Below are 19,731 nucleotides of genomic sequence, written 5' to 3'. Positions count from 1 at the left end.
CACATGCTTGGAATTGGATTTTGTTTTTTTAGAAATTAATTCACAAGCCCTGAAAGTGTTTTATCTTCTAAAACTTATGCAAAGGAGTCAGGGGAATGAACACAATCTGCAATTTTTGAAATAAAAAAAAGTTTGTATATTTGGATATTCCTCACCCTTGTGATTTTCAGCACTTATTTCAACCAGAAATTAACAGAATCTTAAAAAAWATATATATAATTTATTCTGGAGTGATCATATCACATCTTATCCTTATAACTATTACCCAGAAAAGATGCAGCAGAATTGTGTCTAGATTTGGAGCACAATATTGAAATATTGCTTTAACAGAACTTCCACCTCCTGAAACTCATGAAGAGTAATGAAGTACACAAATATAGAATCATTCAGCACAAGTTTGGACAGAATTAGAATTATGGGAAAGTGTTAAGTATCTGCAGCTTCTTCAGTAACACTGCAATATTGGTCAGTCAGCACAAGTTTGCTTAATTAAATATACCTCCAAGAAGATGATTAACATTAAAGCTTATGTCGAGCATTTTACCAAAAAACACTGCAACAGCAACTCCTCTTCAGCATTACTGAATTCAGCCAATCATTTCACAACATGTTTTAAAAGCTCAACTTTAAGCAAGCCTTGATACTTTGCTCAATTCCTCCGGTACATGACTTGTGTCCCTTCAACCACAGTTCGTCTCAGCTTTTAGCAGTTTCAATACAATTTAAGAAATTTTTCTTATTCTTACTTGCTTAGCGGCATTGCAGTTTCTCTCAGAAAAACGAGATGAAAAACTCATTCAGACAAGGCAGGCAAAGGTACTTTCCCACAATTATAATGCAAGTTAGCAACAACATACTTCAGTGACCACAGAATCAACTTTTCTTTAGAATAGACTTCTATGGGTCAAGATCTTTGAGCTGAAAATAAACCCTGAGGGCTCAATATATGTTACTGAGGACATTCTTTAAGAATTCAAGGCCTACCCCCATCCTCAGTCAAGAGATATGTTCAAGGGTTGTTTATTCTTCCTGAAACTACAGAATACTACCCACATGGACTTTATTCAGTTTGATACAGACAAAAAAAAAAAAAAAGAGTATTTTCTTTAACTGAGGAAGCCTTGTTTTTCTCTAACAAATTGACAGTTACTGTCAATGGATTTGAACTCCTTTAAAGTCTCTACATCTGCTTTCCTTCCATGAATGCTCTTCCTATTAATTTTCAGAAAGAAAACTGAAGGTCTAATATCAGCCTCTCCCCACATTATGTTACTCATTCTCACTCACTCCCCCAAAGAATTATAAGTCCTGGTAGTAGGCAGAAAACATTTGAATCATAGATATCACAGAAAATGGCTATAGCAACTCCTGCCTTATAAACACACACCCACAGTATTATCATCGGTTGCTTTCAAGTCTTCCTTTAGATTTTTATAAGGAAAGGTTAAGCAATAGAACACTCTCAAGGCACAGAAATCAGATGCACCTCATAAATGACTTTAGTTCAAAGTCATCAAAAAATAAAAGTATATTTTACATGTTTAAAAGGGATAGTCTGCTCAGAATACTTACCTGTATGACTGTTGAAGTGTGCAAAGTTAGCAAAATTCGCTGTAGCAGTTGAATGAGGAGCAGGAGCAGCAAAGATATCTGAGCCAAGGTCACTGAGGAGATCAAATTGTTTCTTTTCTTGTTGCTGCTGTCCTTGAGATCGAACTACAACAGGAGACTACCAATAACATTTTAATTAGCTAAACAAACAAAAAAGCTGCTATTTTACCAAACTGACTTTTTTGCAAGATGCTAAAAGGACAGAGTCATTTACTTTTAGAACAGTTCTATATTTGCACTCTCCTGACTGATAATTCCTTGCAAACCACAAGGTTTATCAAATGAAATCGCATGTTTCTTAGACAAAATCTTCAGGAACAAGTGCCTTAAAGACGCTCTGTACAGCACAGACCCTCCTGCTATGTAGGAGGCAGGCATTCTATTTATGATACTGGAATGGTTAAGGGAACTCTGCAGCAGGCTTCCATTCATTAAAGGGGCCCTGAAGAATAAAGTAGCCGCAAATAAACAAGCAACTTCAAAATTATGCATTTCTACAGTATTTGCAGTTTTAAATAAAAGCCATAAAACTTAGTTTTACAAATTAGAAAAAAAAAATTCACTGCATTCTGAAAAAAACATTTAGAATTCAGTACAGGATAAAAAATTCATAGGAAGGCTACAAGTTGCAAGACTCTGGATTTTGAGTGTGTAAGAAGTCCATTCAAAAGTTGTCTGTTCCCTAATGGTAAAACAGCCTTTCAAAAACAGCCTTCCTTACAGACTTAAGCTATACTATTGTTTGGCTTTACATAATAACATACAGACATACCATGAAGGTCCCTTGATGAGACAGTTGCAGATGCACGCAAAGTAATAGTGACAATGCATACTTTTCATCCACATACACATACTACTAATTTTGCAGTTAACAGTACCAGCCATTTTATTGCTTTAAAGAAGAAAAATCACAGAAGTAAAACACATTGGGTTCAAAGTATTGACATATTTAAGCAAAAAAACCCAATCATCATTAAATTTGTCAATCACACTGAAAGATCCTGCTTCAAGAAAATAACCATTTAAAAAGTCCATTTGGTCAATAACAAGGTAGCATCTTTTCAGACAAGCTTAACTTAGAGTCTGATCTTCAATACATAAAATTATCTTTAGTGATATTCATATTTTTAGGTAGCAGCTGCTATTGCAAAAATTCTCATCCTACTAATAAGAGAAACAGTATAACTGAACAGTTCTGTGCTCTTCAGCTCTGTCATTATTTACTCACTTGACTAGGTGTGCCCTTGTTTAAGTGCAGTGCTGGTGCAGCTTCTCCCAAAAGAGATTTAAGTGGCTTCACCTCAGGTGTGCTGCTTGTACTACTTGCAGAAGACCCTGATATGGATGCATGGACTGATGCCACAACCTTTGCTTGCTCTGGAGGAACATACCTACATTGAACAAGAGGAATTGATTTTATAAGTTTAACATGAAAAGTTTTGCCCAACATCTACAAGACCAGAAGCATGAAAACTGCTAGGAGATCTCAGCTTTGCTATTTTAACCACTGGCCCAGCAACAAATTCTATCAGTAGTTTGAAAAATAGCCAGGATTTAAACATGCCAGATATTTTTAAAAATGGGCTAGAATTCCAAACCTTCAATATTCTATAGCCCTTTAAGGCCACATGCATCTTTACTTCTTAATAAAAGCCTGCAAAACTTACTTTTATGCTGTTGCCAATGCCACCTTAAACAACTTCTGTTCCATCAAGATAAACTACACATTGAGAAACTTCTTTAAATAGTTTACCTTCTCTACTTCCTGTACGATTTCTGGACTTTATTCAGAAGTCTCTTTACTTTATGAAGCTGTGTGATCGAGGCCAAAGGGCACACAAAAGGGACAGTACATTCAAGATTGCAAGGATAACATTAGTAAATTTTTATTCCTGGTCAGAGAAGTAATCTCCATAAAAATAGTTTTTAAATCAAAAAGATTTTAAAGCTATCTTACCATCTTTTCTTTTCATATTTTTCCTGTAGAAATTCCTTTACTTTCTGTGGATCCCTGAAGTCTGGAATTGCTGATGATCTGTCATCAAATAGTCCTAGCCAAATCTGTTTGCACACCTTATATATATATATATATAAAAAAAAAAAGATTGATTATTCAGAGAAAATATTTTAATTAAAAGCTTATTTAAATTTACAACAGTTAATACATCAAACCATAAAAAAATGTATGCTGCACATCAATCATTGCAGATTGAGCTTCTTTAACAACTGACTGGTGGACCCTATCTGGTCTAAATAGTTAAAGTTGAGACCACCTGTCACTACAGCACAAGCAAATCCTACCATCCAACTTCATTGTCAAATACTGCTCTTGCGAAAGATTTATAATACATATTCAGGAAGGGACAAAGCACCTAAATTCTATTTGTAATTTTCAAGAGCCTTCGCCTAATTCCACACATACTGTTACCCTCCATTTTAGAGTTTAAACAGTTTCCCCAGAGCCCATCCATCAGTTTACTAYGTCCCAGATGCCAACTTTTAAAATACTCAAGTTTTAGTATTTACAATTACTATTTGGGTATAGGATTTTTTTTTTTTTAAACGCCTTTCTTAGCATGATGCAGTCTCTAAACTGAATATACAATTTTGATGTCATTACTTTTAATTTGAGTGGGGGTATGAGAGAAGGGAGGGAAGAAATCCTTCTGCTCTGCTTTTGCTTTCTAGTTGTAGTTGTGAATCAGCAAAAGTTGAACTGATTGCAAAATACTCAATATGCATCATGTACGTTCAGCTTTGATTCCCGACCAGAACAAGAGGAAAGGTGACTGTTTTCTCAAAACCAAACAAGACAAAGGGGATACTGAACATAATTAACAACAGGTTTTCTTCAAGGACTTAGGGATTTCTCTGCAAGTAACCTGAATATCCATCCAAACAATATGCAAACGTGAGCTGTCCTTTAAAAACAGACTCTGCTGTTTTAGAACAGGTTTCTTTCTGAGAAGCAGAGCCAAAAAAGCTTTGTTTCCAAGATGCATCTCCTTTCTTCCCRCAGCCTTGTCTGAAATAGTCCTGACCATCCCTCTTTAAAACTCCTGCAAGCGTTCCACTTTATCCCTGCAATACTGGGAGCTCTGGTTGTTGATTTTGATAGATGTGGTAGGTCATTTCAAAGATCACTCTGAGCAACAGAAAGATTAGACAGACAGCATGAGTATGTTTCATGCTTTCTTATGTCTCAGTTTTAGCCTCATTTCATGTGTCCAACATTTAGTAGTCCCTATTGTAAACTACTGAATAGAGGCTGACAACAAGAGTGGGAAACAGATGCTATGAGCAAAGGGTAGCTATAAATTAGTAATTTAGATACTCATCTAAAAATCAGACCAGTAGTTTTTACTTTAACTAAGCCTCTTAGCTATTCAACATTTATTCAGCAAATTTACTCCAAAAAAGGTAAATTTAATGCACTGATTTCAATTTGCATATTTAAAGTCATAATTTGTAGCCTGATAATGGATGAAATGAAACTACAGGTAACTGTTTAATACTGAGGCACAAAACTTACTAAATTCACGTGAAGTTAGAAGCTAGGAACTCAGTCAAAAAAGTCACAAGCCTCCCCTAAAGCAGCTAAAAGCATGAAGCACTATTTTAACAAAGAGGGGCTATCTTTCACTTCATTGGCCATAAGCCAGCAGTATTTCCATATTTAAAATTAGGTGACCAGACATTGCAAGAATGTGAATGGCTACAGCAGTATACTAGTCAAATTCTCTGCATCTTTGAGAGAATTTCAGCAAAAGCAGGAGACTTCCCCAAAACCTTTGCCAGGGATTCCCTCAGCAGAAATCCCTTGATTCCCTCTTCCAGAAGAGGCAAGATCTGTACTGGATGTCCTTTCTGAGTGTAACTGTACAAAGTGGCATGCATGCGATAGCTGTGAACTGGGGAGTGAGGAGGTCCTGTTTGTGGATGATGACAGAACATCTGGTAGCAGCAGCTGGCAGGAGCGGCCAAGYCTGCACAACTCTTCCCTACAGACTTGAGCACTGGGAGGAACATCAGAAACACTGAAGGAAAGAAACAGCTTTGCACAGATTAAGACAAGCAGAAAGACAAGTGTTAAGAACAGCCTGCGCCTAGCAAAAAGCACTTGGGGCTGTACCCTGATGATTAGTTTACATCCAGCCTAAACATAGGCTGGCACCTGAAAGAGGAGGTCCCCTTCCCCACCCACTTCAGGCCATGAAATTCTTCCCCCTTCTATCACACAAAATGGCAAGTCAGATCAAAGAAGCTGACTGCAATTACCATATTACTAGTACCACTGAAACCCCTACTGAGATCAGCCCACAGCAGTAATGAAACCACAGCTCAGTTTTTCACCTTTCTTCCTCCCCATTCCTTGCTTCATCTCCACCCTGATGCACCCAAGCCTTTCCTTTGCGTGGGGGGAAGGGGGGGGAGGGAGGAGGAAACTGGATGAGAAATCATCTCAAATAGTCACAGGTCTGCCTGATCACTCCAGCAGTTTCTAGGAGAAATCTGTAAATTGGATCCTGTGCGACTTTAGATCTTCACCAGCTACACAGGTGGGGTAGGTAATAGTTCTGTGACCGCGCACACAGGTATCAAGGAAGACTATTTGTCCAAGCACATTGTTTAAAATGATGCTTCATGCAAGCTTTTTTAAAAAAGGTGTCAATTCTGGAATATTAAACCTTCAGAAAGCAAGTTTCCAAAAGTGTTTCTTGGAGCCACTAATTTCTTTTAAATTCCTAAACACAAAAGAAGTGTGAAATAGGCCTTAAGTCACTATTACAGCAGTGTTGGTTAATTAGTCTGCCAAGCACTCTTTATGGATTCTCTGCTACTGGAAGCAGAGAGAAGAGTATTACTAATGGGCAAGGGTGGCACCATGACAACACACAACCACCAAAAAAACCTAGACTTAGTTTCACACATTTCAGCAAGAAGTTCTCATTTTAATAAGCAGGGTTTGACAGCAGCAGCCATGCAAACACTGGTTAAAACATTTACTATTTAGACATGCAAACTGCAAACTTAGAGATGCAAATTAAATTTCATGCAAGTTTCTTTTTATATAAGGAGTTCATAGGTACAATTCCTTAGAAGTCTTAAACACAGACAAGCTCTTCAGAAAGCCAGCTTTTATAAAGCTTTCATATCACAAGAGAAACTAATAAAGGGCACAGTTTTGTCTGTCTGTATAAAGTACCACCCAATGCTTTGAACATCAGCAGCCGTTCCAAGCAAGCATTCAGACCACAGTAAAAGGCTCATTGTCTTCACTCRTTTGCTAGTGACCTATACGCTCTTTCTAGCTATACTTTTGTTGCTATCATCTGACTTGACAGGGATCCACAATACTGCATTGATTAGGCCTCAAGCCAGCCACAATATCCAATTTTCAGCCATCAAAAAAGCCCCACCACACACACACACGCAAAAGCAAACAGCAGTGCGCTGTGCTTGTCAGCACATGGGATATCATGGGACGAAATCAAAGTTAGAAATTGAAATACAAAAAAATATTAATTATGGTCAGAGACAGAAACTGCATTATTATACGATTATCTATGAAACAGTTACCTTTCCATAGCCTTAAAATAAGAATTCACTAACAGTACTGAATTTTGCGCAAAGAAAAGTTTGTTCTCTAAGTGAGAAATGCAAATATTCTTACTTACCAGACCATCACTTTTTTTTTTTAATTTCAAAGCTATTTAAAACTTATTTTTATGATATGAATATCAAGAAACTCATTTGTGTGTCATACAAGTTGCTGGTGATTGCTAATGGGGAAAGATCGCTTAGCATTTATATCCTTGGCATAAGGATCCTTGCTATAAGTTACTCTCCACGCTTTTAAAACCCCTACCTGGATTTGACAGTACTTGAGATACTAAAAGATTAATTTTAACAAAAAGTTAGTGATAAAGTAGAAAACCAGACTAGGAACTTCAGTGAAGAGAATACTTCAGCATGAGCCTCAGCCATATATTCTCTCTGGTCTGATCCATGAACGAGCAAGGACACAGTCATTCACAGCATGTGCATGACACAGCATGTGCTCAGCTATTACTTACAGGATAAGGGGAAAAAAGTGCAAAAAGACAGGAAAGGGCACATAAATCCATACAAAACCAAACTTTGAGAGACTAGTAGTTCTGTTAAACATGAAGTTTCCCTCCAATTTAGTTTTCAAATATAAACTTAGGATCTATACCAAAAAAGGACACCCCCCACAAGGACATAATTATCAAAAGCAGCAAAAACTCAGAACAATATACGCTTTGAGAATTTTGGATTTGACATGCCAAACAATGTGCATTTTAAACCCCTTTTCTGCTCTGTAACAATTCTGTATATTAATCAGATTTGCAGGGCTGATTCAGATAATGCTACCGCCCCAGTTTCATCTTAAACTCCCTTGTAACAAAATTAGTCACTCCTCAGCTTTTACAAATGATACATAAAGAAGCATCCTACCTCATCACAAAGTTACAAAACTTTACCTTTGAGGGACCAGGCCTATAAATTCTTCGACTTTCTCACCATCTCCTTGGCCACACTCTGATTCAGCCATTTAATATTAATATTGTTGCTTTTGCAAAAGCAGCACAAATAAGCCTCTGCTCAAAAGCTCTGTCCATTCACCGAAAGTCTTGCTGTAGTACTCCTTTTGATAACCAAAGGTCTATTAAAACAAAATACTCTGCTTAGGGGAGAAGAGCCTGGCTTTGCTGGAGCCAAGAGTAAACATTCAAGTTATGTCAGAGCCCCTAGAAACAGTGGAACATATCCAACAATCCATAATCATTGTTAGCTGCCCCTGAAAAGTATAATTAATCCATGTCCCACTGGTTCACCAATGTAGGAAGAAAAAAAAGGAAAAAAAAAACATGACTACCAAGACAGCATTTAAGTCAGAATGATTTAAGAGTATGCAGTATTTTAAAGTCTACTTTTGTGGAAAGGTTGGCAGGAGCAAAACTTTGAAGTTTTGCCTGCCTCTACTACTTCTCAGTGGACATTGTGGAAGCTGTTAAATAACAAGATAAAATCAAGTTTTATCTTGTCAGCTGACAATAATAAGTAGAAATCAAGATTCAGCATTATTTATCCTTGTGAGATTCAGAAAGTTCATAAGAATCCTTTTACAACTGGCTTGGGGAAGAACAGCACCTGTTTTCTGCCAATGAACTCCAGTCCTGCAAGGGCCGTCATTAGACATTTGCCAGCTAGATACTGGGAAGTTCAGAATTAGGTAAGTGCAGCATGCAAAGACAGAATTACAACCACCTTCAACCTACTCACCCCGACCTAGATAAAAATCCAGGAGGGTAGAAAGGCAGAAACAGTGAGTTGCCATAACTTAATATATTGTGGAAAGGAAAAATTGGGCCAAGTGCATACTGTATGTTATAATAAAGCCTTTAATTATACTTCTCTTCATACCACTGGTTTCCCTGAATCCACACTCAACAGCAAGTTATGTTTGAGAGAGAATTGTTTTGCTAGAATAACTGCATTTACCTATTCTTGTTTTCCAAACATCATCTAGGTTTGTAGTCCTACAGTTTGAGTAACTACCTTTGTTTTCAGGTTTGGCATTAAGGAATAAAGAACTTATCCCATCTACTGCACATCCTGTATACAAAAACACGCACACCCAGAAAGGCTTCAGGTTTAAAATCCTGCCTCCTAATAGCATTTCATGCTTTCAGGAGTTCCAGGCAGGGCTCAAAGCATGAAAGAAACAGACTTTATTGTTTTCCATAAATTTCTAGCTTTTGGTTTTGTTTCTCGAGTTGAGAGAGTGGGGAAGTAGAGGACCACTTAAAAAACACACTAGTAAAGAAAAAGAATTCAGCGGCATCTGTCCAATTTTGCAGGAAGCCTGAAATAATCTGAGATGGCAGCTGCCTCTATTCCAGTGCTACATATTTCAAACACCAAACAACACTTAACCATGTCATAACTATTTCACTGACACAGATTTTCAGTGTGTGGGGGAAGGCGGCTATGGAAAGACAGACAAAGGCCTTCTGCTTGCACAACACACTGAGCCACCACACTAGAAACTCCTGTTAGCATAGCTGTGCTGGTTAGGAATAATACAGATTCAGCGAGGCCAGCAAAACTAAGCTTTTGCTCATGAAGCCTTGTTCTCTTGCGTGCAGCAAAGAAAAGCTGTAACAGGACACGTATTTTTGCTGGCAAAAGGCATACCTACACTAGAAAAAGCCTACTACCAGACCTACAGCAATAGAGCACTTCTTGCTTAGACCTGGACATTCCACTGCATAGGAAGATTATACAGATCAATCTCTAGTTTAAAAAGCTCTAATGAGGTATTACCTTTAATGAGTCTGGTAAATGCCAGATTAAATTTCTTTGTCAAGCCCTCCCCCCTCCATCCTCAGTTATGCACCAAATGTAACCCTGACAGTGCAAAAGCTGCACATTACCACACAACAAAACTATGTTCCAAAACATAACACTCACCACAGGAAGAAAGATTTGGAAACAGTTCCGTTACATAAGCAAGTTATAGCTTTGTTCAGTAAATCAGCACTTCTGATGTCAATATTATTCATTAATCTCTGTACGTGAAAAAAATTTTATACTTCCAGCATACTGATTTCAAAGTCTGTTTTGGTCCTGAAGCTCTCTGCTTTCATAAGCACAGAGAGCAAGCTAGTAAATCCTGCTGAACAACGACATTGTCCTACACACAATCAGCTCGTGTATCTCTATACCATATTAGTAGAACCAGGGATGTACTATGAAGACACCTGGCTGCACAGTTCACGCTGTCAGGACTCATCAGCTCCAGCTTACTCCTACCCTTTCCACTCCAGAATTTCAAAGCCGTATTTCATAGTAAGGGAGATCCTAGAAAAGCATTTTGGTCAGGCCAAACACCAGCTCTGAACTGGCCCCATACCGTTAGTGGTTCTGGAGTTGCGTGTCCTCCTGGAAACTGGAAAGAAACACTTGCACAAATCTGCAGGTGCTATCAAGAGTCATGAAGGTCAGCACCAAAACGAAACTAAGTACTATTAAACTTATCGCAGAAAGTTGAACATACCTGCACAGCATTCTACTCATTAGCTCAGGTAAACATCATCTTTGTCCCCAGAACAATACAGATTTTCTAAATACAGGATCATCTAAATCATTTCCCACCACTACTTGGGTATTAGAATAAGCTATCTGAAAAAGTTAAGTGTCTGGCACTGAATGTTTCAAGAATGTATTASAGATAGCTATGTATCAGGTGCGTAAGCCTCCAAATAAACATTCATAGATATAATGGCAACAAGAGATGTGTACCACCTCCACTTCCTACAGTGAGTTCACTTTCTACTTACATTACCCAACTGAATTAGAGGTGTAATCAACAACCTTAGCTTCATTTGATTATGAGKGTTCAAAGTCATCCCTAAGCCACTCTCCTCTTTATTCCTATCATGTAAATACAGTACAGAAATACCTCAACATTGCTCTATGTGAAGAAATAGTGGGAGGGGTAAAAATCCTATCTCCCAAGTCAACCACAAAAAAAATTGCCTTTATCCTTCAAAAGGAACCCCAGAAGGCATTTGAAGAGTATCAGCTTGAATGCGTTTCCATTCTTTCTGCAAAAGTGAGCTAGCCCCAATATCAGCAAAAATGGAGTCTGGACAACAGCTTATGCCCGCAGAGAAGTAAGCAACACCAAACTATAGATGTCTCCAAATACGGCAAAGACAGTCTCACTTTTGTTCAGTTTTTGAGCAACTGTTAAGTCTGCAACTACAAATATCTATTCAATGTTACTTTAGAACTAAGGCAATGCACTCCTTCCCAATAACCCCGAATTAAACTAACTTAGGAGGACAACYTATTTATGAGGTAGCTCATTTAAACCATTGCAGTACTTTTATTAATTAGAGGAATAAGTACAACAACAAACACAAAACCCCCTGCTATCAAAGCATACTGTACTATTCTAAATATCTGTTACATGTTTTTATGTTGATAATAAATGATATATAAACTACAACAGTTCTGATGCTGGGGTAGTCAGGACTATAACTAGAAGGAGAAATCACTCAGTGACTGAGCAGGGATAATTTAAGGTTTCAAATCAGTGGTAAGTGAAGCTGGTTGTATTTTCTAGCCATTGCAGATTCAGGAAGAACTGAGATCAAAATAGATATTTATTTTTCTGTACAGATCTGAAGCTTAAAATGAAGCTTCACTTATGGCAAAAGACTCTACCAACATACTTTATCAAAATTCATGAAAACGGCCTTTATCACGCTCCCTATGCAAAAGGCCAACAATATGCTACATCATACACAATGTTACACAGGTTTAATACACCACAACATTTTCAAAACACTAGTTAAATCCATTAAGAATATTTTATAACATCTGGAAAACTTCAGATCTTTTCCTAGCTCTGTCTAAAGGAACTATCCGCTAACAGGTTTTTTTTCAATAAATAATGCATATTATTGCAAGGACAGAAAAAGAAACAGCTACTTTTTTTCATTCTTAAAGCTGACAGTTATGAATTGGGTTAAGCTTAAGAACATTAGGTATCAGTATTTTAGCTAATGATTGGATTTATCCCAACAAAGCTTCAAGAGAAGATACCAGTAACATGCTCCATAGCTTCCAATCAATAGCTCTACTAAAACAGAACACAGATCCAAAGTGAAACAGAACTTTTTTCAGTAAAACAGTCATTAAGATTAGAAGCAAAAGCTGCCTCTAAATCCGCAATGCTGTAGTATATTAGAATATACAGCTCATCCTCAAATTGAGGAGCGCAATAGCCACATCCAGGGGTTCACATGCTCTGTGTCAAAGATTTACCCGGGCTTTAGTTTTCACCAGGGGACAGGGGGACCTCACACACACCACACACACTGGGACTTGCATCTTCAGAGCTGCCCCAAGCCACTCTAAACATAGTTGTTTATTTTCTGATCCTTAAAGGGGAAAAAATCTCCCCCTTTCTTCCTCTTTTCAAGGACCTTAAGCATATTGATATATTTTCATTAAAGAAAGAGGCTACTGAAGCAGTTGTAAGATTTTCTGACACCTACTCTGTAGAAATACAGCTACAGGCAAGAAATTTATTTTGGTCACAGTACAATCTTTCAGGAGACACTGCTGCAGTCAATCTTAAGGTCTGGGCTTGCTGAGAAAAGGCAGATGCATACTGCCTCATGCAAAAGCAAAACGTAACCCAGCTCAGAAGCACCGATCGTATAAATCTAGATTGTCTAGGCTGTGCAACAACACGTAAGTAATATTATGATGATATCTACCTAAGTGAAATGAGGTCCTTAGAAGTATCACTTCAAATAACTGAAGGCTTCTGTCTACTTTTTGCTACAAAGCACACTCAAGTTTTGCTTAAGTAGAATTTCAAAGTTTGGTATTAAAATGCCACCACACACTTGATATTCTCCATTTAATACTTACTTCATTTCCATGTTTCTGCAGAAATTCTATTTCCTGTTGTGTGAAAGTAGTCATTGAAATCGATTTCACTCTGTGGGGTGGATTCAAGCCCCGTCTAAAAGAAACAAGAAGCATTTAGTCAGTATTCTGGAAATCTGTCATCATACAATCACTTTTGACATTACAAGCAAAATTAAGTCAGTTTTAATATTAAAGAGCTGGCTCTGGAAATTGCACTCATTTTGTACTGCCACACAACTTAAACACTATATACAAGCTTGTCTTAAAGTAAAATTTAGCCTTCAAAGTYAAATAATTGAATTTTAGATGAGACCAACGTATATGTTTGTACATGCAAACTAACCCTGGCCCTTTCTGTGCAAGTTTATGAACATATAACTAGACTTTTTTTTTTTTTTAAACTCTCATCTACTTCCCTAAATTCGTTTGCCCTTGCCTCTGTCCTCCCTCCCAATCTTGTGCCTCTGTTGTTTACCTTCCCTCTCCCCCTCCTTTACAGAGGGACCTAGTCTCACTACAATTCCTACCTAATCACTAGATTTCTTAAATTAAACTCCCCAGCCCAGATTCTCTTTTTCTCTTGCTCTAACCTATATTTCCCATTACCTTCCAGTATCTTTTTTTCTAGTTTACTTCTTGCCCCTCTTTCCATAAGGTTTGTCGTCTTCCCCCTTCTCAACACTAGGCAGCTAACAGCAACAGAAGCCAAAGGAAGACTTTTCTATTGTGCTCTCAAATGACAGCTACCATTACTAAGGCAGTAGCTCAAGGGTTCAGCGGCTCTGCCTTAAGCAAAAATTGGCACCAGTCTCACATCCACACCACAGAGGCTGACGCTCAAGTCCGTTTTGTTGCCAAAGCCTTACTTGTCAAATTCAGTCAAAACTTGCAAGTGTAGAGAATAACTCTGCTGAGCAACAGTGCCAGTAAAAAACCTGTTAGTTGCTCAAACTTYTTCTTTAAACACATGCTAACTACCGTTTTTGCCCACAAATACTTCTAATTAATATCTAACCATGTTTTGCTCAATGAAATCAAGAACATCACAACCTACATAAGCTAGTATCTCTACTGTTTAACAAAGGCAATACAATTGTGTTAGTTAAACACTCAGGATAATCAGTCCTGCATTTATGTGATACCATCTTAAAAAAAATTAATATACATTGCTTTGATATCTCATAGCTACATAAAATTGTGCAGTTATGTATATGAGAAGAAAGTTTCCAGAAAAGAGGTTGAGGGAGGCTTTCCAGGAAAGTAACACAGAGCTAACAAATTACTAACAAATCAACGGTAAGAGTTAGCTTTATTGCTTACATTTATTACTTGGCATTAATTATAAGCTTGGTTCAGAATGCCTTTAGGAATGCAAGTCACTGACATGTAATTAGAGAAGACTAGTAGTTTTCTTTAATACTCCCGACTCCCTGCGATTGTTCCAGGAACATTAACTGTAAATTGAATTGTTTTCCATCAAAACAGTGGATGAGAAAAATCTGATGCACCAAAGGTTAAAGAGATCTTAACCTTTATAGTCCTTGAATTTTTAAAGGGAACATTTAGCACTTTGAACTTCTGGTTAGGCGGATTAGATGGAAAAATACATATATTTATTGTGACTTTACTTTGCAAATTCACATTGATGCCTAAATTCACGCTGTACGTGGAAAAAGAATACAACTCTGTTCCTCTCTCTAAAAAAATAAATAAATAAAATTGTCTCCATTTTTTAAAAACAATGAACTAAAAAGTGGGTACTGTTTAGAATGCTAATCAGTACACTGTAGCCTGTTTCAATTAAAAAAAAGTTTTAAAACCCTTAATATTTGAAACACTTGGAAAACCAATTCACTGTATTTTACCAAGAAATACAGTGAAATTGATTGAGCGCATCCTGAAAGCAGAAGTCATATGCAAACCCATTGGCATAAGAATTAAAAGTTTACAGAAAGCTATTTGCTTAAGCAAATTTTTCTAATTTAAGTGTCTAAAATTAGACTACATGGTTGAGCAGTTCAGCACCTCAGCAAGAGGGCAGAAGTTTTATCAAGTTTTGTGAGAAAGGTTGAGGTAGTTTGTTTATTCTCCTTAGCAATTTCTTCAGTAAATGAATTTTTCTCAAGATGTCCAAGTTCCACATTAAGCCAAAATTAACAACCTAACTTCCCTCACTGAGTCATCAGTTAAATGCATATCTATTTCACAAATAAGCAATATTATTATTAAAATATGGTATTACCTAAATTTTTCTGAATACTCATTTTAAGACATATCAACTTAAAAAAATCTTCAGAGTTCTATGTAGCTAAAACCCACTGAGTTTCAGATCTGCTGCTGGTATTAGTTTTTTTTTTTTTTTTTCTTTAAACATAACTTCTTGCTCTGTGTGTGTGTGCACAATTGAATAACTACATTTCACTAAACCGCATTGTAGAATCACATATTAAGGAACAGCACAGAAACAAAAGTGACATCCAGCTGACATCTCGCATAGGTATGTTTCACTAAATATTATGCCATAATCACTGTCCCTTACTTTTAAGCTAAGTATAAAAGTGTTTCTGCCTACCTTAGTCTGTTAAAATTTACTGTTCTCGCATTGAGGAATGTTCACAATTAGACAGCTATAAACTATTATTCCATAAACATTCTAAAAGCTCGGATTATTCAGTAACACGTTCCCATGTTTTTCAGCATGCATAGTACATATAAAGGGTCACACTATCTTACACTGGAAATTCATTTTTACAGTGAATACAGTTTAAGTGCTGTATCACATGCTTGTTTGCAATTCAAAGGCACTGCACAAGTTACTTAAGTGGTAGAAAACACATGTACCTACTGTAAACTAATCTCTTAGTGCTCTCCATGTGCATTTACATAGGCAAGTGTACATCTTCAGCTCTGTTAAGCAGCAATTTTTAATATATTTAAAGCAGACTAGATGTTTGCACTTGATAGTCTAACTAGAAAGATTTCCCTCCAGATACCCCTCTCTTCAACGAAGACTGCCTAAGAGCTTTAAGTTTCCTGACTTAAAAGTTACACCCGAAAATGTTCCCCGACTTAAAAGTTACACCCAAGATGTGGAATAAGATGAATTCTCATTTCTTTTACACCCTCCAAAGCAGCCTAGTAAAGGAAGGAAATATGCCCTGCTTCTAAAGAGTGGGTCACGACACAGGAGTGTCAGATATCTTGCATGATGAAAAAGAGAATGTCACCCCACTAGTGATCCAGAAGACTTACTCTCCTGAAAGACAGGAAATTTTGAGCATGACTTTAATACTCAGAATTGCAAAGTTAGCAACCAAGCTGCAGTACGGTATATATGAGTATTTATTTTTTAAATGTTTAAGATGGCCAGGAGGAAAAAAGCCTCTGAAAAGCCTCTTATACAAAAGCAGAATAAGAAGTCAGACYGGAGCATAGCATGCAAGACCAGAGGCTGCATTACACAGCACACAAATATAACCCAAAAGACATGCACAAAGTTCCTTAGCTAAACAACCGTACTTAGATTCTACCATCAGGAACAGCTTTAAAAAAAACCACCCAAAACAACAAAAACAAACAAAAACAAACAAAAACACACCCACACACCTCTTTTTATGATTTCCAGCTAGCATCAGACACTTTCAATCACATTATCCCCACAAACTGACTAGAATCTCCCTAAGACAGAACAGCTGTGGAATTTATGAAGCAGAACTTGAGAACCAAACCTAAGTACTAAAGCTACTCTTACTTTAAAATTCTGATATTTTACCCTTCCTTACCTACAGAAAATACTTATGACTCAAATGATTCACAAACAACTCGCCTGCATATGGGGGAAGCTTACTGGTAGACAGCCAAGTACAGCTATCCCTTATGAGGAGATAAGCCTGCTTTTCCCACAGGAAAAACATATCTAACTCCTCCATTGTTTCTTCTCATCTATTAGTCAGGTGCTTCACACACTGCTAGTGCTTTACAGCCTACCCAAGGCAGCAAGATGGATAATTCCTTAGTCAATAATGCCCAGATTTCTATGTGGCATGTACTCCTCACTAGCAGGCAGCCGCTTCCTTCTCACGAGACTGCATGGATACCAGCATGAAGATTTGCGACCTGCGCATGTAGAGCAGTACCAACGACTTGTGCCTCTGCAGCAGAGCTCCGGGGAGGCCAGCAGCCAGCCGCCCCACAGCGCTAACCCAGAACGCAGCCCTCTCCCGAGTCACACCACTCTGCCAGCCTGCGCTTGMCCGGCAGACCAGCGCTCGAATACCCCACACTTGGATCCCACTCATATACGCAAACTTCTTTATATGCAGCAACTGTTATTTCAGGGGAATTGCACTGCGGCCAGAACGTTCAGCTAGGAGACCGTCCTCCACTGGGCTGCTCCAAGCTGCCAGTGGCACAGCCTGTTACATGGGAAGCTAACCGAGAGCAGCATCAGAGTAACTACTCTTGTTAAAACCCGGAGCCTTTACAAACAAAGCAAGCTTTAAAACCACCGATACAARATTCTGAAGTCTGGTAACTTAAACATTAGCATTCAAAACACTAGCAATGGGCACCAAATGTTTGTTATTAGCGTAATTTAATAGCAAATTATGGTTGAACTTGTGACTGCTGGCAGAGAAAAGAACAGTCATTCCTGTGTTCACCTCAGGTGTCAGCAAAGTTTCAGAAAACACTACACTGGCCAGGGATGGGAGGAGTAGAAGAGAGAGAGAGAAAAAAAAGTGGCTTCTGTTGGGATGCAGAGTCATTCCCATGAGAGGGGAGGTGATTCAACACYCTAAAGTCACCCTCTATCAGATTCTAATATGATCTCAAGCCTAAACCAGCACAATCTGCTCTGCTAAGCAGCAGGAAGTTAGTGCAGCAAGGCGAGTCCCAAGACATTAGAGCGCCCTACCTCCCCAAGGGCCTGCAAAAAGGGGTTTCAAAAAACCCGATGTCACAGTATTCATTTTTGTTTCTATGCTATTGTTATTACAAGAAAGCAAGCATAAGCAGTGGACTGGCCATTCCTGATACTTGCAGACTTCCCTGGAGACCCTCTATCATCTCACGAACTCACTTTATTTTTAACAGCAAAAAGCTCACATAACCTTGTCTGTGCTTCTAAATGTGTAATTTAACTTTTTTTTCCTTAACAAACCCCTCCTTTCTCAGCTGCATAGTATTCACTGAGGTATAGACACTTCCCTAGCTCTCCAGCCATGACACTAAAAACAAGAGAAATATAGCCACACAGGGAATATCCTACTGAAGGAAGATATACATGTATGTACACATATAGAACCATTTTCCAAACATGTTCCTAAGAAGGGGAAAAAAGGACTGGAATGTCATGTCGACACAAACTGATTTACCTTTGCTTCAACACTGCATATATAGAACATTCTAATTTCTGCAATAATTTTTGGGGAAAGAGACAATAATTTGCCATTACACAAAGATATATATTTTTACATTTGTTACTGATACCTGCCATCAAACATTCCAGTTTGGCTGACACAGAAGTCCCTTACCCAGAAGTCCCTTACCCAGGAAAGGGAGTAACAAAATAGTCTAAATTTTCTTTGTTGCTCCTTACTGACACAAGCATCTGAATGAAATACTTCCTTAAACTTGGAGAAGGGGAGGAGCAAATTATCACATCAGACTATATTTGATTTAATCCTGCCTGCATATATATTTTTTTCAGTTTCTAATAGTATGAAACTTACAGATGTGGAGTCTTTCAGTCAAATAGAAAYTTGTCTGCTTAAGAATCCTAAAACACATTAATTTAGGAAAGCTAGGAGCAGACTGATGAGAAGTACAGAAGTGCTGGAAAGCAGATATGCACAGATAGCTGAGAAGCAAGGCAAAGAGGCATTTGATAAAACAAAGGGAAGGATGGCCACTGACAGGATACACAGCAATATCCAAAGACACACTAGACATGGCTACCAACATAATCCTTTGATTCAAAGGATTTCCCCCAAACCAAAAGAACTGTTCTGCCAAAACAAAACTGGAAACATTCCTCTAGACATGGTTTTGCTATGATAAAAAGAAGCCTTTTGCTTTTGTATCACAGTAATCTTTGACCTAATAATATAGCAACTGTAAGCTATCCCCTCCCACTCTGAGGAAAAATTGGGTATGTATTTCTACATAGGCTTACACTCTTGTCCAACACCAGAAAGCAGAATTATGCACAGCATGTATGATGCTTTCTTTCCACATGAGAGGAATTTAAGCACAGAGGAAAAGTAAAGGTATTTTAAGATGAAGCTACCAGCCATATACTTTCTTCTACTTGCTTCATTTTACACAGCCCAACTTTTCCTCTGTTAAACCCTGATGAGAGAATTTAAACCCTATGTATCATGGAAAAGGACCTCYTATGTTATTCATACTTTTAACAAGACACAGCTTTAATATTAAAGTCAGAAACAGAATTTTCATAACAAAGTCACCATTTTTCCCTCGTTGTTTTTAGCAGCACTTGAACAAGCTAATCAGTCTGTTTGGAAGCAGCTGAGAGAAAAAGGGTCATTTTTTAAAACTAAAATCTAGCAATATTTAGTGTTGCTGTCTTTCTATACACATAAAATCCTTAGTGGAAACTAATGATGGAATGTGAATGAA

At 37.8% G+C, this 19,731-nt stretch overlaps 1 protein-coding gene across 8 annotated transcripts in view; it reads right to left on the bottom strand.

Moving 5' to 3' along the window:
• The window catches only part of AGFG1 (ArfGAP with FG repeats 1), a 36,513-nt gene that overhangs the window by 14,931 nt on the left and 1,851 nt on the right, over positions 1 to 19,731 (bottom strand). For all 8 annotated transcript variants that reach the window (XM_026086986.1, XM_026086987.1, XM_026086988.1 and 5 more), the window contains exons 2-5: positions 13,090 to 13,183; positions 3,569 to 3,684; positions 2,840 to 3,002; positions 1,573 to 1,729 (exon numbers count right to left, since the gene is read on the bottom strand). In XM_026086986.1, coding sequence (XP_025942771.1) covers positions 1,573 to 1,729; positions 2,840 to 3,002; positions 3,569 to 3,684; positions 13,090 to 13,183 — 530 coding nt within the window. The remainder of the gene's footprint in view (positions 1 to 1,572; positions 1,730 to 2,839; positions 3,003 to 3,568; positions 3,685 to 13,089; positions 13,184 to 19,731) is intronic.

This window comes from Apteryx rowi, unplaced genomic scaffold, assembly GCF_003343035.1.
Source record: "Apteryx rowi isolate R43461 unplaced genomic scaffold, aptRow1 scaffold_70, whole genome shotgun sequence".
Classification (NCBI taxonomy): Eukaryota; Metazoa; Chordata; class Aves; order Apterygiformes; family Apterygidae; genus Apteryx; species Apteryx rowi.
The sequence above is the reverse complement of the archived record's forward strand: the minus strand, read 5'-3'. Positions and strand labels throughout refer to the sequence as shown.